The sequence below is a fragment of the Diplodia corticola genome (assembly GCF_001883845.1).
Source record: "Diplodia corticola strain CBS 112549 chromosome Unknown scaffold34, whole genome shotgun sequence".
Classification (NCBI taxonomy): Eukaryota; Fungi; Ascomycota; class Dothideomycetes; order Botryosphaeriales; family Botryosphaeriaceae; genus Diplodia; species Diplodia corticola.
Window position 1 is genome coordinate 340,521 of NW_017971513.1, and position 24,222 is coordinate 364,742.

Here is a 24,222-nt window from a genome sequence, read left to right on the forward strand (position 1 = left end):
TGCCCGGGATCCCTCGCCCACGCCATTCCTTATAGTAGTCAGGCCAGCCGCGCGACCTCCAAGCTGGCTTGTCCACGTACCTACCGCCCGAGTTCCCCCCCACCAGCCTTCTGCGAGGGCACGCACACCCCTCCTTCTTAACCACCCGTGTCCCGCCTCAGACGCAGCAGTGCTCTTCTGAACCGCGACCATGGAGGACGTACGCATCCCGCAATGGACCGTCGAGAAGTCCTACACCCGGAGCCAGAACACCAGTCCCGCCAGCACCCCCGAACTCGACGACCACGACAGGATCCGCCTGGCTCGCTCTAACACAATGCCCATGCCCGCCCTGGAGCCGTCGTCGTCGATGCTCCAGGACCGCTACCTCTCGTCCGAGGAGGACCTCTCGCCAAATGCCTCGGATTCGGCCGACCAGTCTGACGACGACGACGACGACGACGATGTCGAAATTATCGAGGTCGCCGTCATCACCCCACCAGCGAAGCTTGCAAAAGCCGTTTCCTACGTCTCCGCCGGCCGTGCCAAGGTCGTCGACATGGACGACGCTCAACCCGCGCGGGAACGCACTTTCAGCGTGCCAGCCGTCGCAAACGCAGTTCCCATTCTCAAGTCTCCAGTGCCCCGCATGTCCAGGATGTCTTTTGCAAACTACAGGCCGCCCGTCACCGAAGCCCAGCCAGCCCTTCCGACACGCTCGTCTTCCTTCGGGATCCCGTCTGCGTGCAGCTCGCCCGCTATTCCAGCCCGGTCAGAGAGGCGCAAGTCCTCAATGCCCGCAAGAGAGCGCCCGTCCATCTCCAGATCGCCGCTTTCTTTTGACCCTGCTTCGGCACCCCCGGTCCCTGACTGCGGGTCGCTCCGCTCGTCCGTCAAGGTTGTTAGGCATTACAGCATGGCAGCGGCGCCTTCGGGCGGTATCTTCAATGCCGATCGTCCCAAGCTCCTGAGGTCGACGACTGATCTGAGGGCCACGCTCTCCCCCAGTCCTCCATCGCTTCCCACTCGATCTCAGTCTACTGAGCCTGAGCCTATTTCGCCCCTGCTCGAGAAACCCTCGATCCCTCTCGACTTCGACCTGCGCCGCCCATCGTCGGCACGCTCATCATACTCGCCGAGTTCCAAGCGTGCTTCCGCGATTCACGCCCGCCAGCGATCTGGCTCGATCCAGCTTCCTCCCTTCGCTCCCAACGCCGCTTCTCCTCTGACTCCTCTCACTCCCCAAACCCCCACCTTCCTCAATACCGATCCTTTTGCGAAGAAGGAAGAGGACAAGACCGAGGACACCAGCAAGCCGGCGCATCGCCGTCTGCGTAGCATTAGCCGGACCCTCAGTCTGGCCAAAATTGCGCTGAACCCGCAAGGCAGGCGCGGATCGACATGGGGCAAGAGCAAGGTCAAGACCGACAAGGTCCACCGTGACTCGATGGACCTGCAGTCCCCCATCTCCCCCATGACACAGACAAAGGAGAGCTTCCTTTCTGTGTCGTCGCCGCTTGCGCCGAACATGCCGCCGACTCCTGTGACTCCCGGCATGCAGATGCCGCCGACGCCGAACACTGCTGTGTTCAGCCCGCGGACGTCGTCCCGCATGAGCAACAACACGGTCGAGGACGAGTTTGAGCGTCCGCCGAGGACTTCCAGCCTTGGCCACCGGCCTCGACTTGTTCCCCGCGCTGCGGATGAGAGAGAGCCTGCTGTCAAGCTCCCGCCCTTCCCCGATGCGGATGACGAGATGCGTGTTCCGGGTCGTAGGAGGCTGACCAAGAGGAAGAGCATGCTCGGCCTCGCGTAAGCTTAGACTTCGCTGCTGCCAATGGCGCCATGTTGCTGGCCGACCATGAATATCATGACCATCCGGACAAGTCTGCCCGGTAGCCGACTACCACACTCCTTAGCACATCTTCTCCTCGACACTTCGATTCTTGCATAGCTAAGGCTCTCGGCCCCGCTATGTCCCGAAGAGAGTCTTCAATGGCTCTTGTACCCCTCGTGCCGCCCAGTGCAGCAAACGACCAACCTCCAAATCTACGATGACGACTCTCCTCCCCCCAGCAGTCACCTTCTTGCGGCATTGGCCCACTTCCGTTGTCTCGATTATTTCTCATGGTGAAAGCCAATTCAGCGCGCATTCTGTTGATTGCTGCCTTTTTCCCCTGCGCTGCCATCTCGCTCCAATTTGCATAGAGATACCACGATACCACCGTCTTTTTCGTTTTCTCTTTCCTTGACATTTCGGTTCTAGGGATGCGAGACCAGCGGCTCTTTCCCCCCTGTTTTATTCTCATCTCACCGTTTCTGTTGTTCAACCGGCGCGACTTGTAGAGCCTTGGGCGGCTCCTTTCTACTCTGGCGCGAGCCCATGGCGTTTGAAAGGGAATCTTGACTCCAGGACACCTCCGGAGCACACGGCGTTTTTGTCTTTCGGCGGCACACCTTCCAAACCCAGTGCGGGTTGTGTGATGATTGTTTTATGGCTACTATATCACAGAGCCTGTTTATCAAGCCGGCTCTGTCCCTTGAATATCAAAAATTCCCTTATTGTTTATTACATACTCGAGGACCGGTCGTGGAGACACGGGATTGGCCGGCACTGCATGTCGCAGATGGCCGGCTGGGAACCAATGGGCTGCCTAGGCAAAGATAGCTGAACATGGATCTTTGGCTCCCGTTGACATCTGATCGCTGCTGTGACGTCTGTCCGGTACGCTTATCGCACCCGGCCACGCAAGCTTCGTCCCAACGGTGGGCGCGGCAGAGGCGAAAGCCAACGGGGCGGCACAGCGCCCCACCCCCCCCCCCCCCCCCGTTGGAGCTCTCCGCGCGGGGTGATGAGGTCTGGGGCCCAATGTGCCACGGCCGCCAGCGGCTTCGGCCGAAGGAAGACCAGAACCAGCTCTGTACCTCGCCGAGCTGCAGAAGCGTTGGCAGCCGCCGTGCAACCACGACTCTCTAACTTTTCTCCGCGAGAGGCTGTGTGCCGCCGAGTCAGCTGCTTTTTGCTGCTGCTGCTGCTGCACCACGGCCCATGTTTCCCGAGACATTGATCAGGCTGCGAGCAGGCGCTCCGGGTTGCACAGCGTTCCGTGGTCACTTTCCTTATTTTTTCTCTCCGAACGCCTCTCTACAGCCTGCTTCCCCATTTGGCGGCTCCGGAGTCTGGCGTTCTCGTTCCTGCTTGACCGGGCCCAGCAGAGTTGCCTTTCTGGTCGGGTGGTGACTGCTCGGTTAGGCAAGCGCGCAGTCCATCTTCCGTCTGCTCTTCCTTCCGGTGTACCTGAACCGCTACGATCCGATCAGCCTCACGTCATCGGTCTAGCCTCCCCGCGACTGTCATCATTCTCCGAGCTGCGCATCCCGGCGCCCAGGCGTTGGGTTCCACGGGCAGACGACTCTTGTGCACGCTCACCACCTCTTCCACCACAGCATGTCTTATGCGATGGGCAACCCGTGCCATCATCATCACCATCACCACCGGCGCCATCCATCATCATCATCATCATCATCATCATCATCATCATCATCATCATCATCATCATCCCCACCGTCTCCGCGCTCGATGCCGAAGCCCGAACGCTGTTAGTGTTTGTGGCCATGATGCAGGCCATGTCCATAAGCGCTACTGCTGCTATATCCGTCGTCTTGTCAGCTGAACCGTCTTGCTACTAGGCTAAGGATCCATGGCTCAAAGCATCTCGATCTCGCGTGCTTCCCGGCATATCTAGCTGAACAGCAAATTCGTATCTCCTCGATTCCGTTTCAGCCGTCCGCGTCGAAACCGTGGATAGGTATGTATTGCTATGCCGAGCGTTCCTTGCCCTGGATTGGCGCTCGTGCTGAGTCCGACGACGGCGGCCCACGTTTCGTATCAGAAGGGCTGCTTTCGAATCAGAGGTTGACACTTCTGCACACAAGGCAAGCCAGCCCAAGCAGTTTTGCGACACATCTCTTTCCTACCTCTCCGACGCGTGGCAAACCTGCTGTCTGGCGCCGACCAGGCCTTTGCACATGAAACGTACAGTGCCACCAATTGCCACCGCTGAGGCAAGCCCAGCAGCGAACACGATGCTCGCTTCTCTCTTTTGCTGCCTCTTGCTGGCCGAGCCTTGAGGAAGGACCGGTCAGAAAAAATACGGCTCGTATCTGCCTTGCGCGACATCTGCCTGCAACAAGTGCTTACATCCACCCTTGCCAGTACCTAACGCTGTGCGTCTGCGCTGCCTGAGTCTGTCTCCATGCGCAGATCACCTGGAAAGCATGGCGCATGGCGCACGGCTGGAACCACATCCCCAACCAACCAACCCACGTATGCAGCATGCATTCGGCTTCGGGACGGTGCGGATCCCGCCTCCGCCGCCTCCGCCGCCGCCAGTCATCGCGTTCCGTCCACACGGAAGCGGCAGTGCACATGGGCTTTCCCCGCGACGCTCTCAGAGTATCTTTAATCCCGAACATGCGATTCCTGCGAAGTGTTAGTGTGGACCAGACCGAAGATGAGCTGACTAGTTCTCCGAATAATACACCGTCCTTCCCGTATTATTTCTTTTTCTTTTCCCTTCACTTTTTGTGGCGCTCGCTGACGTACATGGCGACCCTTGGGAACGAAGAGCTCATCTTTGTTGAGATTTGTCAGAACTGAAGTAAGCGCGGCGAGCTGGTCTCTCGAGGCCTGAGGGCTGTGTACCATGAGGCGCGCGCTTATGCGTGTAGCTGCTTGACAGTCGAGATCGCCGTCAATAGCGCATAAGGCTACATGTAGGGCACTGCATGTGTTGCCCTCACGTTACACGCTCTCCTCTCGTGTAGGTCGCCACATCGCCATTGACTGTTTTTTTTTCTTTCTTTTTCGCTGGGGCGAGATCATAGGACAGCGTTGATAGAATCGAATCCTTTTCGTCACATCCCGTGATGATCTGATGGGCTTTGGGCTTACCCTTGTCGTACTGGTCTTTCTCAATCCAGTTCCCACCGCAAAGCGCAAAGCACCGGCCGCAGAAGAGAGAAGCCGATAATCGACACGTGCTGTCCATGGGCAATCGATTTGGAATTTGGAATATTCCAGCGCGGTAAGTGATTGCCGTTCCTGGCACCGCGCGCCAGCCAGGGTCCTCGTCAAGAACCCTGGGAGCAACTTCGCGAACTTGATACACAAAAGTTCGCAGATTTGCGCTTTGATGAGACGCCAGGGTCCGTTTCATCTTTTTTTCCCCGCGTATCACAATCAGAAAGATCCATGGTGCACATCTACACTCTCCCCTCATCGTCATCTCTTGCTGATCGGAATTTGCCCCTCATGCCGGGGCGAGTATGACGACATCTGGCTCTCTCTTATTAAGCCCTCTAGTATAGCGCCCGCGACGGTACGAGCGCTAACATCCCACACATACCAGGATCAGGGACCTGGAGAAAAAGGAGAGGAGCACACAGGGGGAGGGTTGTGGGGTCGTTGGAAGCTAACTGCAGGATCGGCGGGATTGATAAGTTAGTTGCCGACACCCGACTGTGATCCTGCGAACGGGTGATCTGGCTATCAATTGCATCGCCTCTAGTTACCGGGGTCATTTTCGGCTACGGGCACACTGTTCAATCCGAAACGCTGGCGCTGTAACTGCCGTTGAGAAATTGGTTGTAAATCAGGATAGCGCTGCGGCCGGACCCTTATGAGGCGTGGCATTCAAGGCCTGTCTGGAGAGCATTTCTCATCCGTATGCTTGGTTGGAGGGCCGTGTGAGAAAGGTTTACTAAACGAAGGATGTCCGAATGAATTGTCTTGGCAACTAGGCACCCATCGCCAGGCCGGGATTTTGCTATGGAATCCAGATGGCTTGCAGCAACTGCTCGGCAGTCCTTCATGTGCTGCGGCTGCGAACACTAAGGCAGGAGTCCTTAGTTTTGATCTCTCTTCACGATAGAATAGAATCACTGATTGAGCCTTCCACATCATTTGTGGCTTTTTACCGCTCATAATATTTGATAATCAGGAGTTCTAGTTTTGGCTGCTATCCTTTAAAATTGTAATTTCATGTAGAGAACAGTTTGTCATACTTTCTCGATCCCTTGATTGATCGAGAAGTCAGTAAGCATGCGACTTAGCCAGAAATAGAGCAGTAATACAGGTTACACTTTGAGGCGGAAAGCAGTCACCTCAGCGTACATTAACGGAATGATCCCACCAGATCTGTTTCTCCAGAGATATACTATCGTACATGAGAAGTTAATGAAGTATCATGATAGATGTACATTTTAAGCATAACCAGTGCATCAAAGCTTAGGCTTTAACGGTCCACGAGTGTACGAGGACTAAGCATCCTTTGCGGGACCAAATATTCGAGTCTCCTGTGATATCGTGACGCGGTACGCAGAAGAACGAGAGTTCCGCAACGCACATCATGAAATAGTCAAGAAGTTACCTCCAACAAGGCCATTGTTTCACGACAGATGAATCTTCCTAGCCATGAAAAAAATATTGGATCCGTAAGCAATGGCTGCCTTCTCAGAGTCAGAGGAATATAAGTTTTGGTTGTGATTAAGTTCTGCGAGGATAAGATAGTACCACCCCCTGGAAATTGCTGGCTTGCTACAAAACTGCCGTCGACATCCCTTTACCACCGTAGTCTGAATGCTGCGGGATATCCGAGGCATTTCCCGGCATGATAGCAAACCCCATCACTGGGAGTGCACCAAAAAGTGAATAGGCTAGACTTCCGGCTCCCAGCAAATGCCATGGCCCAAGTTTAGAGGAATTTAGCCGCTTCCTCTTCCTGCGAATGCTGTCTCATGAGCACTCGTACTTTTGACGAACAAAGTACTCCTTGCGCTTCACATGTCTAATTTCTGACCGGGCCATCTGTACGACGCCTTTCTTTCAACATTTGTGAGATCTGAGGTCAGATTGACCCGGCAAGGACAGTATTTTGTCTCCACAAATGCTGTCGAAGCGAGGAAGTAAAAATCCAGCATCGTTTTGAACACTGACGCGCTCAGTTCCTCCTTTTCTTCCGATTCGGACAGTCCGCCCTTGCGTGGCCTTTCTTGCCGCAAGCAAAGCACTCCATATTTGAATTCTGCGAGCCCCCACTGCCAGAATTGGAGATGCTGGTCAGTTTGTTCAGTTTGACGTGAGGAGACTTGTTCCTCCGCTCCTGTGCCAACTGGGCGGCCTTCTCCATCTGGGCCCTCTTCTTCTCCATCCTCTTCTCCCTCGCCGCCTGCTTGCGCGCCTCACGAATCATCTTCGCAGCCGGGTCCTCGTCCTCGTCGCTCTCACTGCTGCTTTCCTCATCACTCTCGCTGTCGTCGTCTTTCTTCGCCGGCGCCGGCTTCTTGCCGAACGACATGCGGCCCACCTGCGGCGCGTCATCATCCTCGTCGCTGTCGTCGCCGTTGTCCAAGGCTGCGTAGCCGGCGCTCATGACGCGCAAAGGGTTCATCTGGCGCGCCTCTTTCTCAGGCTCGCGGAAGGACAAGACCCAGCGGGTTTCGCCCGCCTCCGCGGCGGCGCGGTCAATGGCTTTGGTGCGCTTGAGCTCTTCGGCGGCGATCGCGGCGTTGACGGCTTCGAGGTCCGAGGGCGTTGCGGGGGAAGACGCTGCGGAGGTGCGCTGGCGCTTGGCGGGCGGGCCGTTTGGCGTGGAAGGGGATTCTTTGGGAGAAGATTGTGAGGCAGCGGCGCGTTGCATGAACTGTCTGTAGTCAATATCTTAGGTGTGGGTGATGTCATGCAAAAGGAAAGATCGCACCTTCATGGTCAGAAGCCGCGAAGACGCTTGCTTCGGGGTGGTGTTTGGCGGCGCCATGGCTGCGGTTGTGTGATACGATATGGGCTGGATGTTAGTATAGACACGCTTGGTGAGATGCCGGGTTCGGCGAAGCAACTGGAGGCTTGCGCGTTGTCTTGAAGACCAGTAGCGCGTGCTCGAAAACGAGTTGCGGAGGAGAGGACGGCGGCCGCAAAATGATGGTTCGTACTTCAGCCTTATCGATAAGCCCCGAATCATATCAGGCTGCTTAGTCACATGCATACAACCACGTTTGGACTACCAGTCTCGAGCACACAAGTGTGAAGAATTGCTTATGACTGAGAGGGGTCGCGCAAATGCTCCGAACGTGATTGCACAGAGATGTCTGCTGCAGAACAAGATGTTGCATTGCATTGATCTAATCGACGCCGGCAGGAAGGGCGTGCCTCCAGTGTCTTACCCAAATAGCATCTAATCATTACTGCATCAATTGACCAGATGGAGAGGGCAAGCTTGATCATTGTGATATATAACTTCATGATGTCGAGGCCCGTTGTTGCTAGCATTCATATGCGTGCATTCATTACTCGCGCACAGACCACCGCAAACTCCAGCCAACCGCAACGCCGGGGAAGTCCATCACGCACGCCGCAGCTCCACGTCCAACTCTCCGGACGTCACCATCTCCCATCCCCCTCTCCACTCCCTCCCCCACCAACCACCACCAACACAATGCTCCGGCCCACGACCTTCCGGCCGCTGCTGCGCGCCGTCGCCGCGCCCCGCATCGCCGCCGTCCGCACCTACGCCAGCAAGCAGCCGACGCCCTCGGTCGACGCCGTGCCCGCCAACGACCCCAACCCCAAAGCCCCGCCGCCCAATGTCTCGGCCACCAATGCCGTCCCCACCTCGTCCGAGGGCTCCTTCGACCAGGTCCTCCAGGAGAGCGTCGAGGAAGCCGAGGTCATGCGCACCCAGCAGGCCCCCAACCGCCAGACGACGTGGAGTCGCAGCCAGAACCCGCGCGAGCGCGCCATGGCCGGCCCGCGCTTCGAGCAGACCATCATGGCCGACCAGGTACGTTGCAATGCCCCGCTTCCCGTTCGCATTGGGGGGGAGGAGAAAAGACGCGGGGAGGGCGGCGGGAGATGGGAGGCCATGCACACAAGAGAGGGAAGGGTGGTGGGATTGGCAGCGCATTGGAGTGCTGTAGGAAGAGCGGGTTTGGGGATATGACGCCAGTGCTTTTGCCTTCGAGGAACCAATCGCTGACTTTGGTCGGACTTTACGCAGCCGCGCCCCCACGCCGCCATAGATCTCATCCACAAGCAGCCCGTCCGCTGGATCAAGGAGCGCAGCGTCTCGTGCGACGGCGGCGGCGGCCCGCTCGGCCACCCCAGGATCTTCATCAACGTTGATAAGCCCAAGATTTGCTGGTGCACGTACTGCGGCGTTCCCTTCGTAAGACTCCCTCCCTTACCGGAGACTCAGCAAGCATAAAGACGTCGGATGCGCTTATGTTGCGGGAGCCTGCCCTTAAGAGTGTTATTATGACGAGCTTCCAACTAACAAGGTTCTGTTGCAGGCGCACGAACACCACAGGAAGACCATTGAAGCATCGGACTCCATTGCTTACCCGCTGGACCCGACCGGTCAGCCCGGAGAGGTTGAATTCAGTCAGCAGGTTACTGACAAGCCTCTGGAGCAGCGGTGAGCATTTGCCTCTATGTAGTGGCGAGTCAATGAGGTGGTAGACAAACGGGTTGAATTCTCAAGGTCAAGAGTGTAAATATAGGTGAATGTGCAAGTCCTAGTACGCGCTAGAGGGTTGATGCACTGTCATTGACCGCTCCGTTTTCTGAGTCGCAAAATACATTTGCTTGGACAGTGCAGACGTCTCTGGTCGTGACAACATCTCTGGGACTGTAGCGGATGCGGATACTGGAGAATTATGCAATAATTGGGACCCTATTTTGAAGATACCAGGGATATCTGCCTACTGTTTTCACAAACGCTACCCCCCATGATGTCTGCAGAACATAACTATGACCCCGCCTGTTCGGCCGTGAGCAAGTAGCTCTGCAATATTCAAGCCCATTCCCGAACGCCATGCTCGCGCCAGCCACTTGCAGTTCTTTTTACCCTTACTCCGAAATATCGCGGTTGGAAACCTTCTTCTTCGGTACCTCCACGATGGTTCTCGCGGGCCTAAAGACCTGTAGCTGGTTGTCTTCAGCGGCAGCGAGCATGACCCAAGGGTCATTCTTGTTCCAGCTAAAGTCGCAGACGGAGTTCGTGAAGCCACCATGCATGAAAAGGCTGAAAGGATTCGTGTTAGTCTCCATTCACAAGTAATTGGCTGGCAATGCAACTTACAGTTCGGGCGGGCCATCTTCAGCCTCTTCTTCCGTCTGCTCTTCGCCAATCTTGCTTGCATCCCACATGAGAACGCGCTTGTCATAGCTGGAGCTGGCCAAAATGGAGTGATCGGTGGGGTGCCACTCGAGGTTCATGACCGGTTGTGTGTGGCCTTCGAAACTATGAATCTTCTTATCCAAGCAGCGCAGGTCCCACATGGCGACCGACTTGTCTGCAGAACCAGTCACGACAATGGATTCCCATGCAGGATGGAAGGCTACACAGTTGACGGCGTCGGTGTGAGTCTCCTTCCTGTAGAGGCCCCTCTTGTTCGTCTCCTGGCGGAGGTCCAGAATCTGCAGCGTCAAGTCGTCCGAAACGGTAGCAATCCAGTCCTTATGTAGCGGATGGTGTTGAACATCGTTGACGCAAGCCGCATGGTGTGTGAAGGTACGCGACGGCGAAATGACGGAGCTGCTCTTGCTAAAACCAGCTTTGGTATCCCATAGCCGGACGGTAGAGTCTTGAGAACCAGTAACCACTTGACCCTCGACGTGCGGGCTCCAACTCAGACCAAAGCCCTCCTCAGCGTGACCCTTCAATTCCATGTCAGGTTTCACGATGCCATCCGAATTGGGGTTGCTGCTGTGCTTGGTCCGGTCGAACACCAAGACCCGACCGTCCGTGCACATGGTTGCGATGATGTTCGGGTTCTGGGGCTGGTAGCGGGCCTTATTGATCTCCCCGGGGTGGTTGATGCGCTGAATGACGTTGAAGCTAAACGACCCCTTCTTTCCAGCACCGTGGCCACCAATCTCGCCCCTTTGGTCGTCGTATTCCGCAGGCTCCGGGGTCTGCATTTCGGGAATTTCAATGCTCGCGATTTGGAGGTAGTTCTGCGCCTGGTCCGAGGTGTTCGTGCCAAAGAGAATGCGGTGCTGAGCAAGGTTTGAGCCTGGCACCTCTCTCTTGTCCGGAAGCCATTGTGCCGTGAGGGTTGGCCACTCCAAGGCGCGACTACACGGTGTAAGCGGCGCGCGCGGAAGAGACGGACGGAGCGAACTCACGCATAGAGCATGTCGTAGAGCCATACTGAGTTTTTCTTCCAGATCTTGTACTCTTCGTTCGCAATCTTGGCCTCGAGCTGCTCCTCCTCGCGCTGCTGGTCAACGTCTGCGGGCATCCACGGTGTTAGTAAAGCTGTCCAGACGGTCCAACGCCGCGCGCGGATGTGCGAGCAGAGGGCGCGCCGGGGGAGAAAGGAGTGCTGGGACGGCGGACTTACCGCTCATGTGGTCGTCCATGGCTGCGACTCGCAATTGAGGGTTGGTAGAAAGTGTGTTGGGCGGGGCGGAAGCTGTAGGAGCGGCGGCGGGACAGCTTTGAAGAGCGTGACGCGCTGCGTCGCGTTAAGCTGGCTCGCGGGAGCACGGACTGGGCCGGCGGTGCGCACGGCTAATCCGCGGCGATCTGCACGCGCTGGCTGCACTTCTGCCGGGCGGTTGATGATGTTACCTTAAGAGTCGCCGCCGCCGCCTTGCTTCCCTTCCTCTCTTCGAAGACTCCGTGTCGCGACTCACGATACCCCCGTTTTCTCGCCCATCTCTCACTCGTTGGCTGCAGCTTCGCAAAGGCCGGGCCTTTCTCTTGAGTTCCGCCCGCAGCCCTCCCCTCGCTGCTTTGTCGTCAACAGCCTTACAGGCTCCGCCGTCTTCTTGACCTTACCTACCTCCCACCGCCATCATGGGTGTCCCCAAGTTCTTCAGATGGATGTCTGAACGCTATCCGGCTATTTCGCAGCTCATTGCGGAAAACCGGATACCGGAGTTCGACTGCCTCTATGTGCGACCCCCGCAACGTCTTCGCTTCTGTCCAATGCGCTGACGGTGAAATCTAGCTCGATATGAACGGCATCATCCACAACTGCACGCACAGTGACTCCGACTCGCCGACGCATCGCATGTCCGAAGACAAGATGTTCATCGCGATCTTCAACTACATCGAACACCTTTTCGGCAAGATCAAGCCCCAGAAGCTGTTCTTCATGGCTATCGATGGTGTCGCTCCCCGCGCGAAGATGAACCAACAACGTGCTCGTCGTTTCAGGACTGCCTTGGACGCTGAGACTGCCAGGGAGAAGGCGATCAAGGAGGGTGTGGAAATGCCGAAGGAAGCTGCGTTTGACAGCAACTGCATTACGCCTGGCACCGAGTTCATGGCCAGGCTAACCCAGCACTTGAAGTATTTCATCAACAAGAAGGTTTCGGAGGACGTCGACTGGCAGGGCGTCGAGGTCGTTCTCTCCGGCCACGAGGTCCCCGGCGAGGGAGAGCACAAGATCATGGAGTACATTCGCCAGGCAAAGTCACAGCCCGGCTACGACCCTAATGTTCGCCACTGTCTGTACGGCCTGGATGCCGATCTGATCATGCTTGGCCTTCTCAGTCACGACCCGCACTTCTGCTTGCTCAGAGAGGAAGTCACATTCGGCCGACAGAACCAGAAGAAGTCCAAGGAGCTGGAGCACCAGAATTTCTATCTCATGCATCTTTGCATTGTCCGAGAGTATTTGGAGCTCGAGTTTCAGGAGCTGGAAGAGCCTGGCGCTTTGGATTTCCCATTCGACATGGAACGTGTTATTGACGACTTCATTCTCATGGCTTTCTTTGTTGGAAACGATTTCCTTCCAAACCTACCGCATTTGCATATCAACGAGGGCGCTTTGGCGCTCATGTTCAACGTCTACAAGAAGGTTCTGCCCAAAGCCAAGGGCTACATCAACGAGGGTGGCGTCATCAATTTGGAGCGATTGGCGATACTCTTGGATGAACTTTCTCATGTGGAATACCGTTTCTTCGAGGCAGAAAACGCCGACGCTGCTTGGTTCAAGGGCAAGCAGTTGGGACGTGAAGACGTCATGGAGCGCACGAAGAAGCGCGGGAAGATCATCATGACTACGCGTCAGAAAGAGCTCTACAAGACTGTACGTCAGTATGTCAACAGTCGTTCTCCCAACGGCCAAGGTGAGCCATTGGACTTGCCCTCCAGTCTGCCAGCCAGCGATCGAAAGTTCGCGGAAGAACTGGCAGATAGTCTCCATTTGCAATGGAAGACTGTGGAGGACGACCAAGGCGAGCGCCATCTTCAGGTCGCTTTTCCGCCAGGCCTCGGTGATGACGACGACGATGAGGAGGAAGACGAGGAAGCACAGAACGCCATCCTCCGCGTGCTCAAGCGTTATGACAACGCTCAGATCGAGGATGTCTCGCCAGACGAGGCTCAGGCAGAGATGAAGAAGAAGTATGACGAGAAGTTCCATTCTTGGAAGGACAACTACTACAGGTCGAAGCTGGACTGGGGCTTAGACGACAAGGATGATCTGCGGGCGTTGGCAGAGAACTATGTGCAAGGACTCCAATGGGTTCTTTTCTACTACTACCGAGGTGTGGCATCATGGCCATGGTACTATGGCTACCACTACTCGCCAATGATTTCAGGTACGTTTTACTAACCCCATTCCTCCGAACGACCCTCCAGTAGTAACAGGTAGTAGACGTGAAGGAAGGCCTGAAGGCCGATCTTAACTTCAAGCTTGGCCAACCTTTCCGCCCTTACCAGCAATTGATGGGTGTGCTTCCGGACCGAAGCAAATCCATCGTCCCAGTTGCGTACCACGATTTGATGACCAACAAGGATTCTCCAATCATCGACTTCTACCCCAGAGACTTTGAGTTGGATATGAACGGCAAGAAGCAGGAGTGGGAGGCTGTTGTGAAGATTCCGTTCATTGATGAGAAGAGACTGCTTCCTGCCATGGCCACCAAGGACGATTTGCTCTCGCCTGACGAGAAGAACCGGAACGAGTTCGGAGTCACGCTCAAGTTCACTTCTCAACCGGATCTTGACTATGTCTACCCGTCCTCAATGCCTGGGGTATTCCCAGACCTTCCTCATTGTCGATGTGTTGAGAACATCTTCGAACTGCCTACCATGGATGGGCTCGAAGTTTACATCGGCCTTGTCGATGGAGTCAAGACGGGTATCGATGCGCTTGCCGGTTTCCCAAGCTTAAAGGTTCTGCCTTTCCACGGTGCTCTGGCTTTCCATGGTGTCAGTGTATTTCAACAGGAGAGCAGGAACGAAAGTATGGTCGTCAATCTACTGGAAACTGAGGAGCGCAACAAGGCCTCAGAGGCACAGAGGAAGCTTGGCAGCGCCGTTCATGTTGGCTACCCTTTCCTTCAGGAAGCCAAAGTTGTCAAGGTGTCAGACGAGCTGTTCGACTACGTGGAGGAGAACGGACAGGTTCTCGCAATTCCCCATGGCCCCCGGGAAATCTCGGACTTCAAAAAGAAGGCCAACCGCATCGAGAGCTTTTACAGCAAGCGCCTTGCCATGGACATTGGTGATGTAGAATCCCTTGTGCATGTCGAGATGCTGAAGGGATTGAGGAAGACCGACGAGGGTGCCACCGTCAAGGAGTACGGTGTAATTCCCGGCCAAGAGACTGACTTCGCGGCTCAGACGATTGTGGATGAGGTCGTGAGTGCGGACCAGCGGTTCTTGGAGAAGGCTGCTGTTCCGATTGAAGAAGAGTTCCCCGTTGGGTCTAGGGCTTTCTTCCTGGGCGAATTCGCCTATGGACGCCCGCTCGAGGTTTTGGGACACGCAAATGGAAAGGCAGAGTCCTGGGTCCTTGTCGCAAAAGGAAAGGAGCCGGACTTTGGAAAGCAAATCGTCAGGAAGGCGGAATCCCAGGCGAACTATCGTCCGTCCTATGCTGTCGCTCGGCAGCTGCAGATGAATCCTCTTGCTTTGAGCAAGGTCACATCGTCACTTTCGGTCAGCTCGAGTGGACTTCGTCTTAACTTGGGCCTGAACCTTAAGTTTGAGGCGAAGAAGCTCAAGGTCCTCGGATACTCTCGCAAGGGTGAAACCGGATGGGAGTACAGTCCAAAGGCCATTGATCTTATCACGCAGTATATGATCAAGTTCCCAGAGTTCTTCGCCGTGATCCAGGCCAACCCCAAGGGCGACATCTACGAGGATACGGACTTCTACCCTGAGGACATTGCCAAACAAAAGATGAAGGAAATCGGCTCGTGGTTGAAGTCCATCGAATCGAAGAAGTTTGAGAAAGTGCCTCTTGAGGCCCAACAGCTCGACTCAGACGTTGTCAAGGAGATCGAGCAGGCTGCGGACTATAGCCGCGACAACGGCCCTCAAACCGAAGGAAAGAAGATCAAGGGCGTTCCTCGCCAGGCGCTTCTCAAGCCCTCTGATGCTGAGCAGCAGATTAGTGGGCAGAGATTCTCTCTTGGAGATCGAATCGTGTACGTGCAGGATTCCGGCAGAGTTCCTATCGGGCAGCGAGGTACCATTGTCGGCATGACACGCACTCCGAGGACCACCCTCCTCGATGTCGTTTTTGACACATCGTTCATGAGTGGAACTTCTCTTGGCGAACGTTGCTCGCCCTTCCGTGGATCGACAGTTCCGGCCACGTCTGTGCTGAACCTTACAGACAAGCAATGCGTTGCTATGTCGCTGGCCGGCAACGCTAAACGGCCCCAATCTACTTTCCAGCCCCTGACCGTTCATAACGCTGCCTATGGCATTTCTGGTCAAAGCGAGCTAGTCCCTGCCGAAGCGCCCGCGCCCCTGGCAGGCTCTTTCCGAGGCGCGGTAGCTGGTCAGAATCGTGGCAACTTCCGTGGCCGCGGACGCGGTGGAATCACGCCACAGAACGGGATTCAGCAGAACGGCCATAACGGACAGCAGTACGAGCTGCCTATCCGTAATGGGCCTCCCAGTGGGCCCGCAAACGGCGTGCAGCGCGGCCGAGGCGGCGCCAACGGCTTCGCTCCTCGTGGCCGGGCGAACAACAACTTTGTGCCCCGCGGCGGGCGCGGCGGCGGCCGTGGGGGTGGCAATCAGCAAGGCTTCACCGTCATCGACAACAGCGATCCGACAGATGGCGTCGTCAGGAACAACCCCAACTTCCGTCCCCAGAGCTACTCGGCCGTGCCCCCTCCTCCTACGCTGGATGCGAACGCGTTCCGTGGCGGGCGAGGTAGGGGTCGTGGATTCCGTGGCAACCGCGGCGCCGGTAGGGGCGGTCGTGGTGCTGCGGCAGGCCAGGCACAGTAGTGGTTGGGTGTGCGAAAGAAGCGGCAAGGGACATCTAACAGCTGCATGAGAGGCGGGATATGCATGGTAGACTAGCAAAGGGTTTTACGGAGGGTCAGCTTTTTTTTTTGGTGTAGGGCGGATACCCATGGTTCTCGTCATGCGGTGATGCGCAGTGCTCGAGGGCTCAGCATTGGTTTGGGTTGTCCAGAGCATTATACTCCAGAGGATAGAGGTCTCACACAAAGCCATGGTTCACCGTGTCTCCGCGGAAAATGGAGATTAAACGTGCTTGCGTGGCTTTGGTGGCGATGGCAACGGTCGGCCATGGCAGATGAAATTTGGCCGGGTCCATGGCCGTTTTCTGAGGCTTGCTAGCACATGGTCCGTGAGGGCATTCTGGACAGGGTCTGTGTGCGGTGTTGGAGAAGCAGGTGACGTAAGGAGATCTGAACGTTTGGCTGCGATCCACCTCGGCTGCAAGGGGAGGTAGCTCCGCGCTAGATAGAGCGTGTTTGCATCTCGCGGTCGTACAGGGTCGGCTCGCTTGATGCTCGATACGGACGGAGAAGCTGAAGGGGCTGTCTCTGTTGACGCTCGCTGCGGCGGATTACGCCCGTATGCGCTGCAGCTGGTGATGGGACGGTTGCCATGCTATGCGAAGCTAGGCCGCGGGCCCGGGTGGCTGGGGCCAGCGCATCGCGGGCTTCGGGCAGCGGGCAGCGGGCAGCGGGCAGCGGGCAGCGGGCAGTGGCCGACGGCTGCGTGGCCCACGCCGGCGCCGCGCAGTGCGGAAGCAGCAGCGGAGCGGCAGCGACCATGGCGGCAGCAACGCGGCACGGCTGAATTTTGCGACGGTGCAGCTGACGGGAGGAGGCTTGGGCGGCTCGGCCTGCAGCGAGACCCCGGATGCTGCGCGCTGGGCGGGCGGTGAGCCGCCTCGCGCTAAAACGTTGTCACCCAGTCAGGAAGTAGGTAAACACCGCCTGGCACTTCGTCCAAGCTGCATCGCAGGGCCACGTCCACCCACCGCCGCCAGCACCCACTCAGCACCCTCGCCGGCTGCAGCCCGGGCGACCCATTCGCTGTCCACGCCGTCGCTCCTTCTGCAGCCGTCCCGACCGCTCGACCCGACCCGATCCTCGCCGCCGAATGACGAGTTCAGCTGCTGCTTGGAGAGCGTCCCTGGCGGTATAGCTTCGCCATTCGCCCAGACGCCAGAGCCCCGTCCGACGCTCCACCGCCATGCCGCCGCCCGCGCCCCCGCTGCCCACCAAGTTTCCCTGCTGGTGCAAGGCCGTATACTCATGGGGAGGAGAGGTAAAGACGCACTTCCGACAGACGCCCGGATGAAGCGCTGGCCCTGCTGACGCCTTCTGTTTGCTTCCTCCACAGACCAAACGCGACCTCGGTTTCGTAGAAGGCGACCTGATCGAGTGCTTGAACGCCGGTGATGGCCAGTGGTGGATGGGTCGGTTGAGGCGCGACAGGCGTGCCGTCGGGCTCTTCCCCTCCAACTTCGTCGAGCTGCTGGACGAGAGCCTGTGGCCCGGCGCCCCCCGTGGTCCTGGAGTAACGGGCGTGTCGCGCTCGGGAACAAATGCTGCCGCCCAGAAGCCGGTTCCGCCAAAGAAGGGAACCTTCCGAAAGCCTTTCCAGGCCTACTACAACGCCGGACAGCCGAACCCGGTTGCCCACGCCCGCGAAAAGCAGGAGAAGAATGCAGCGTCCGGTCACTCCGATAGCCAGAGGCGACACAAGCCGTACTCGTCCATGAAGCACGCCAAACCGCCCGGCCCGAGCCCGAACCCATCGCCCAGGAATTCCGTCGACAGCGTTGCGCGGGTTCCGCCTCTACCAGAGCGTCAGGCGTCCAACTTGAGGAATCGTGCGCCTTCTCCGTTGCCCCCAAGACAGGAATATGGCCACTATCGCGCAGTGTCGCCCGCTCCTCCACAACCTGCGGATTATCGGTCAGCACGCGCCGTCTCTCCCGCACCGCCTCAGCAGTATCGCGGCCCCTCTCCCAGCCCTCTGCAGGCGTATCGTGCCCCATCTCCCGCTCCTCCGCAGGCATATCGTGCCCCATCTCCCGCTCCTCCGCAGCAGTATCGGGCTGCCTCACCTGCTCAGCAGTACCAGCCGTATTCTCGAGGGCCTTCTCCTTCACCTTATCAACAGCAATTCTACCCGCCCTCACCTGGGTTGCCTCCAACTACATCACGACAGCAGTACCAGGCTTATTCGCCTGCGGCATCTCCAGTGGACCCGCAGTACTATGCATATCAATCACAGTCTCGTGGACCTTCCCCAGCTCCCTTTGAGGACGAGATCGGTGAGGCGTCTCCGCCTCCACCTCCGCCGCCTCCACACCGCGTATTGCACGCTCAGGCGAACAGGGGTCCTTCACCAGCTCCTTATCAAATTAGCAGAAGTCCGTCGCCGGCTCCATATAATGAGGATGGATATAGGAGCGGTTACCACACCCCTGCCTCGCATTCACCTGTGCCCCGAAAGGTCAGTAATATGACGCCATCGCCTGTGACGAATGCCATGAACGATGTTATGACTTCCCTTAAGGATATGACTGTTGCGAAACGGAGCCCGTCCCCTGCCCGGGCTCGCACACCCGCCGATCCTTGGGCCCCAGAGGCGTTTGGTGAAGCCTTCTCATCCTTACCTAATCCGAGGAGGCTTCGGCCGAATACATCGCTTGGTCTTGGTATGCAGGAAGATGACTTGCCTCCTGCAAAACTGGAAACACAAGGCCGATCTAATACGGCTGGTCCTCAACTGGAAGGGCCGCCTCAAGTGGGCAACTACGTCGCGCGAATGGAGGAACGGCTGCGACTGCTGAGCAGTCGTAGCCCGGGGCCACAAGACGAGCTGTTTATGCCGACTGATCAAGAGGGCCCGCCACCGGCACCACCGCCAAAGAACTCCAGGCAGCAGAGGCCGCAAACTGCCTACGGTGACTCCTCTCAACACGACTCGATGTACGACACAAGGTCTCGAAGCTCCATAGGGGGCCATCCGCAGGACGGTGTCTTTCGAAAGCCGACGCTCAAGCATCGCAAATCCGCATACGACGTCGCAAAACAAGGACTAGGGCGAACTTTCACAACCAAAACTAATGCTACCAACTCTACCGAGGCGACGAACAGCACGGGCCATACGCTATGGAGTGGTACGTCTGCCGGCGGCAATTCTGCAACCAGCTCTGGGAGTTTCGCGAGGAGGAAATGGGGTACCATCAGAGAACATCGTGAGCGATCTAAGAGCGTAGTCGAGATCTCCCGACCCCGCGCCGGTAGCACGGTGGGATCTATGGACAGCAGACCGGATAGCCCCTTCAGCGGTGGAATTTCTTATCATTCGAGCCACGCGACCAGCCAGCAACAGGACTCATCGAACACCACCGACTGGTCCGGCAATATGGCGGATTCCGGTGGTCTTCTGGGCGGTCTGACATCACCAAGACCGAAGCGCACTGGGTTCTTCAAGAAGATGATTTCATCGGCAAGGGCCAACGCTGCGAACGCGAGAAACACCATCTCTTCAGGTCCGAGCAGGCCTAATTCCCGGGGAGCAGGCCTACTACCGAACGGTGTCACCTCCATCGCTGGCGGGGGATCAGCGGTTTTCCACCCCAGTGGTAATGTGGCGAAAGACATGGGCATGGGTAGTTCCGTGGATTGGGTGCAGGTTCGGCGGGACATCAATCGCTCTAATTCTCTTAGTAAGAATGAGCGCATCGAACGTGCCGAACGCTGTCAGATGAACGATATCGCGGTTATCAATCCCATCGAAGTTCTGATGGAAACCATCGAGGGCGATGAAGGTCTTGACGGACTGCCAGTCCCTGAGCCACTGGACTTCAGTCAATGCAACCTTGGGCTTGTGGACAAGAACACCCGCTTCATCCAGGGCCTACCTCCGATGACGACTCCTGTCAGCCTCGCTCAAGGCTATGTATGTCGGCCTTACCGTAGTGACGTTCAGAGGCTGCGAGCAATCTTCACGTGGGTCGCTGAGCGAATTTCCTGGGAAGAAGATTATGAAGGCGACGTCGACACCAGGCGGGTCATCCAATCGAAACGCGGCTGCAGCGAAGAGATTGCGGTCCTGGTCATGGATATGTGCGCCGCGGTCGGTCTTCATTCTGAGGTGATCCGCGGATATCTCAAGGCCCCGGGTGAGGAGCTGGACTTCGAAATGGTGGCTCATCCGAACCATTGGTGGAACGCAGTCATCGTTGACGGCGAATGGCGCATAATGGACTGCTCCCTGGCGAACCCCACCAACCCCAGGCGCTCGGCATACTCCAGCGCGGGAAGTCAAGTGGCAGAGGGTGGCTTCTTCCTCGCGCGTCCGTCAGAAATATGCTACACACACGTCCCGCTTCTTCCGGAAGCACAGCATATTATTCCGCCAATCTCTCACGAGGTCCTGATGGCGCTTCCTTGCGCCTGCCCGCCTTACTTCGTGAACGACATAGAGATTGCCGACTTCGACACCAGTCTCCTGAGCTTGGAGAACTTGGAAATGGCGCACATTCACTTCTTCGTGCCAGAGGACGTGGAGGCGGTGGCAGAAGTCGAGGCAAGGATTTTCGCACGGGATGGAGATGGGGACTTCTTCGAGAGTGGTGACGTCTGTCGAAAGAGGGCCTTGTGCCAGCCCGAATGGATTGGCGGCCGCAAGAGGTACACTGTGAAGGCAGTGTTGCCTGGTGATGAAGGGCATGCCACTTTGAAAGTGTATGCTGGGAAGAAGGGATTGATGGTAAGTATCGTAACTCGGTGTCTGAGCTCCTTGAACTCGGTGCTAATCCTTACCTCCAGCATTCGATCAAATCGAACCCTCATCCTCTTGCCTTCGGGATGCCACTCACCCACATTGGCCAGAACCCGCCGTACGATTTCGTCACGCTTCATCCCACGCCCCACGCTCAACGCCACGATCTCTACGTGGCACAACCACAGTGCGCCCGCCTTGCCGTCAACAACACTTTCGTGTTCGCCGTCCGCCAACACCCGTCTTCCCTGACCTGGACTCATTCGCCACCGTCTAACCATTCCCACTCTCAGTCCACCAGCTCCGCCATGCTTGGTGGACGTGTTTCCCCCAACGGCTTTGGCCGTCCCACGTCTGCGCTTAGTATGGTGTCTGCATCCGCATCGAATGCTGGATCTATTTTCAGCGCCTCATCATCCGGCTCGGATCCTCTCAGCGCCGCTAGGGCGCCTCCGGGCGCGAGTCAGAAACCAGCCAAGTTGGCAATCCAAAGCCCGTCGGGTAAGATTATCAGGTTGATGCGGAAGAGCGAGCACATGATTGCCAGCAGCCATGGAGCAGGCGTGGGAGGCGCGAGTAATGGAGAAAAGGAGGGAGGGGATGGGAGTGTGTGGGAGACCATCATCAAGATTGGTGAGAGGGGTACTTGGAGAGGTCTCGTGTTGGCAGACAGGTCTGCGAGGTGGTGCGTGTTTGCCGAATGGGAAAGCTTCTGAGGGTTAGCGGTCGAACAATGTCTCTTCTCAACCGAGACCTGTTTCGTGAGGTTTCCATGTCGGGGTAAGGGTTCTGATTTTCGGATCTTTGTCTGTACTCCGGGAGTTTTCTTTTTCTTTTCTCACTTTCTCACTTTTCAATAACCTTTACTGTAATTTCTTGTTTCCTTTCTCTTATGCCTTAGAGATGAGTCAGTCCCATTTCTCGTCACTTTCGCTTTTTTGTCACATCGTCCATGTCTGGGCACCCTGGACCTTTTTTTGGCCATGGCAAAAGGTGTTGTTCCTACTACTTTTTTTTTGTTCCTGACAAGAGCGTTGGCATTTATATGGTGGCGGGCAAGGGCTTCAGGAGCATACATGATTATCAATTTCATCATTATCACAACGTGCTTTTTCTTCCCGCATGACAGCAACAAAACAAAACAAGCACGGAGGCGGGTGGCGTGCAAGGCGTTGGTATGTAGGAGGCGCTATTGTATATCGTTATTTGTACTATTCGTTGAGTGTTTTGGTCGTCAGTGGTGTTGGAAAATTAGGGAATTGGCTTCGATGCACAATGTACGATATGAGCGGAGACTTTCGGATAGGGTTGAAATATAAGGGCATTCAATATATACTTGTATACTTGTTCAAACTTTGCCAGATATATTACACTCTAGTTGCTCCCCGGGTGATCGTGACATGAGTGGATGGGGAAAGGCTCGTTGTTTGAATCCTACTAAGCTAGAGACGTGGGACGAGGTCACTACGAAGTGGCAGATGCCGAGGGCAAGGTATAGGCCATCTTCATGGAAACATGGGCTGGCGTTGGTGGGGGTAACGAGTCGCTGGCATTGATGGGTAGAGTCACAAACAGCTCCGAGTCACATGAACAATCGATAGCACAAGGTAGGCATTCATCCGAATCATCATCCCTCAAACAGTCTTTTGGATAGTTTCAACTTCGTGCGTCCTGTACCGTCCGAGGAGGAGCTTGCAGTTCAAACATCCGAGTCTGATGGTTCAAGAATCGTAATTCTCCATCTTTTCATAACCCACGAGGATCGCACAATGTAAAGTTCCCTAGGAAGGCACATTCAACCGGGGTGTGCATACCACGACCAAAGATAGTCCTATAATCAGAACCACGTTCAACGGCCACGAAACGAGCATTTGCCCATCCTCGCCTCCGCGCACTTTACGCAAACAGGAGATACACACACGCCCACACACATCTCTCTCCTCACGCCCTCCCCAACTCCTCCCTCCACCACTCAGCAAAATCCACACAGCCGCAGTCGATGCCCAGCGCCCTCGTCTCCGCCGTGTCCAAATGGCAATCAAACGGCCTCCTGACCCTCTCGCCCCGCTCCTCGGCCCTCAACTCGGCCTCGGACGGCCTGAACGGCTCGAGGCCCTCGACGCCCACGCCGAGCACGCCGGCCAGGACCTTGCACATGTCCAATTTGGTCTTGCAGTCCTCGCTCGAGAAGTGCAGGATCCGCGGCAGATGAGCCGGAAGGGGGTTCTTGTTGTTGTCGTCGGCAGGCTCGCTCCTCCGCCGGCGGCCCGTGTACAGCGCGCAGACGTCGACGCACACGCGGCCGACGTCGGCCGTGTTGGTCGGGTAGCGCAGCGCGTAGTCGTCCATCTGGATCTTGGCCGCGGCCGGGCCCAGCGCCGCTGCCTTTTGCACCAGCGGGACGAGGCAGTTGACTGCGCTGTCCGACGGCTTGCCCGCCTTGCCGTAGAGGATGGGGACGCGCAGCACGGCGGCCAGGGGGCGGCTGTGCTTGTTGTCGTTGTTCTCGGCAGCAGAGGTGGTGGTGGTGGTGGTGGTGGCGGCTGCCGCCGCCGCCAGCACGGCGTTCTCACCCTCCCATTTTGTCAGGCCGTAGGTGTTGGGCGGGGAGGTGGGGGCGAGCGGGGCGTAGGGAGCTTCGCCGGGCGCGCCCGGGAAGACGTAGTCGGTGCTGATGTAGAGGGTGAAGATGGAGCGGCGTGCGGCCAAGGCGGTCAAGGTGCCGGCGGCTTCGACGTTGAGGGCGCGGGCGGCGTCGGGGTTGGTGGAGCAGGAATCGGGGGAGCGGTCGGCGGCGCCTGTGTGTGGAGAGGAGAGTGAGCGACTGGAGTGGTGGGGTGGTGTGTAGCGTAGCGGACGCGTTTCACAGGCGGAGTACATACAGTGGACGATGACGTCGGGGCTGCAGGGAGCTGGTGTGAGTAAAGACGCGGATGGCGGGGCAACGGGGAGTGCGGCTTACTTGACCTCGTCGAGGGTCCGTTCGATGGCGGCAGCGTCCAGCAGGTCGAGCTTGATTATCGAGGGCGGCGATGCGCGCGTCAGGCCTGTGCCGACGGTTTTCCAGCCGCGAGCCTCAAAGGCTTGGGCGACCTGGCTGCCCAGAAGGCCGGTGGCTTTTGCAGGTCAGCGTCGGGCTACGTCATGGTGGTTACCGCGATGCGTACGTACCGCCCGTGACAAGCGCTGTGCCGCTCAT

The 24,222-nt window shown here is 57.1% G+C and overlaps 7 protein-coding genes across 7 annotated transcripts; 4 read left to right on the plus strand and 3 right to left on the minus strand.

The window, feature by feature from the left end:
• Positions 1 to 190: 190 nt before the first annotated feature.
• BKCO1_34000112 (transmembrane protease serine 9) lies at positions 191 to 1,795 on the plus strand (the record flags this gene model as incomplete). Its single annotated transcript, XM_020274618.1, has 1 exon — positions 191 to 1,795. One exon carries the CDS (start codon positions 191 to 193, stop codon positions 1,793 to 1,795), a length of 1,605 nt encoding a protein of 534 aa, XP_020129267.1.
• A 5,185-nt stretch (positions 1,796 to 6,980) lies between these two features.
• On the minus strand, positions 6,981 to 7,796 carry BKCO1_34000113 (zinc knuckle protein; the record flags this gene model as incomplete). Its single annotated transcript, XM_020274619.1, has 2 exons — positions 6,981 to 7,682; positions 7,740 to 7,796. 2 exons carry the CDS (start codon positions 7,794 to 7,796, stop codon positions 6,981 to 6,983), a joined length of 759 nt encoding a protein of 252 aa, XP_020129266.1.
• Positions 7,797 to 8,471: 675 nt separating this feature from the next.
• On the plus strand, positions 8,472 to 9,453 carry BKCO1_34000114 (nadh-ubiquinone oxidoreductase; the record flags this gene model as incomplete). The annotated part of the gene is made up of 3 exons (XM_020274620.1): positions 8,472 to 8,816; positions 9,033 to 9,200; positions 9,325 to 9,453. The coding sequence occupies 3 exons, from the start codon at positions 8,472 to 8,474 to the stop codon at positions 9,451 to 9,453; spliced, it is 642 nt and encodes a 213-aa protein (XP_020129273.1).
• Positions 9,454 to 9,883: 430 nt separating this feature from the next.
• BKCO1_34000115 (histone acetyltransferase type b subunit 2) lies at positions 9,884 to 11,401 on the minus strand (the record flags this gene model as incomplete). The annotated part of the gene is made up of 4 exons (XM_020274621.1): positions 9,884 to 10,058; positions 10,116 to 11,114; positions 11,165 to 11,270; positions 11,383 to 11,401. The coding sequence occupies 4 exons, from the start codon at positions 11,399 to 11,401 to the stop codon at positions 9,884 to 9,886; spliced, it is 1,299 nt and encodes a 432-aa protein (XP_020129272.1).
• A 439-nt stretch (positions 11,402 to 11,840) lies between these two features.
• On the plus strand, positions 11,841 to 16,247 carry BKCO1_34000116 (5-3 exoribonuclease; the record flags this gene model as incomplete). Its single annotated transcript, XM_020274622.1, has 3 exons — positions 11,841 to 11,939; positions 11,995 to 13,594; positions 13,651 to 16,247. The coding sequence occupies 3 exons, from the start codon at positions 11,841 to 11,843 to the stop codon at positions 16,245 to 16,247; spliced, it is 4,296 nt and encodes a 1,431-aa protein (XP_020129271.1).
• A 1,224-nt stretch (positions 16,248 to 17,471) lies between these two features.
• Positions 17,472 to 21,739, plus strand: BKCO1_34000117 (cytokinesis protein cyk3; the record flags this gene model as incomplete). The annotated part of the gene is made up of 3 exons (XM_020274623.1): positions 17,472 to 17,546; positions 17,622 to 21,011; positions 21,071 to 21,739. 3 exons carry the CDS (start codon positions 17,472 to 17,474, stop codon positions 21,737 to 21,739), a joined length of 4,134 nt encoding a protein of 1,377 aa, XP_020129270.1.
• A 1,225-nt stretch (positions 21,740 to 22,964) lies between these two features.
• On the minus strand, positions 22,965 to 24,222 carry BKCO1_34000118 (nad dependent epimerase dehydratase; the record flags this gene model as incomplete). The annotated part of the gene is made up of 3 exons (XM_020274624.1): positions 22,965 to 23,925; positions 23,986 to 24,139; positions 24,195 to 24,222. 3 exons carry the CDS (start codon positions 24,220 to 24,222, stop codon positions 22,965 to 22,967), a joined length of 1,143 nt encoding a protein of 380 aa, XP_020129275.1.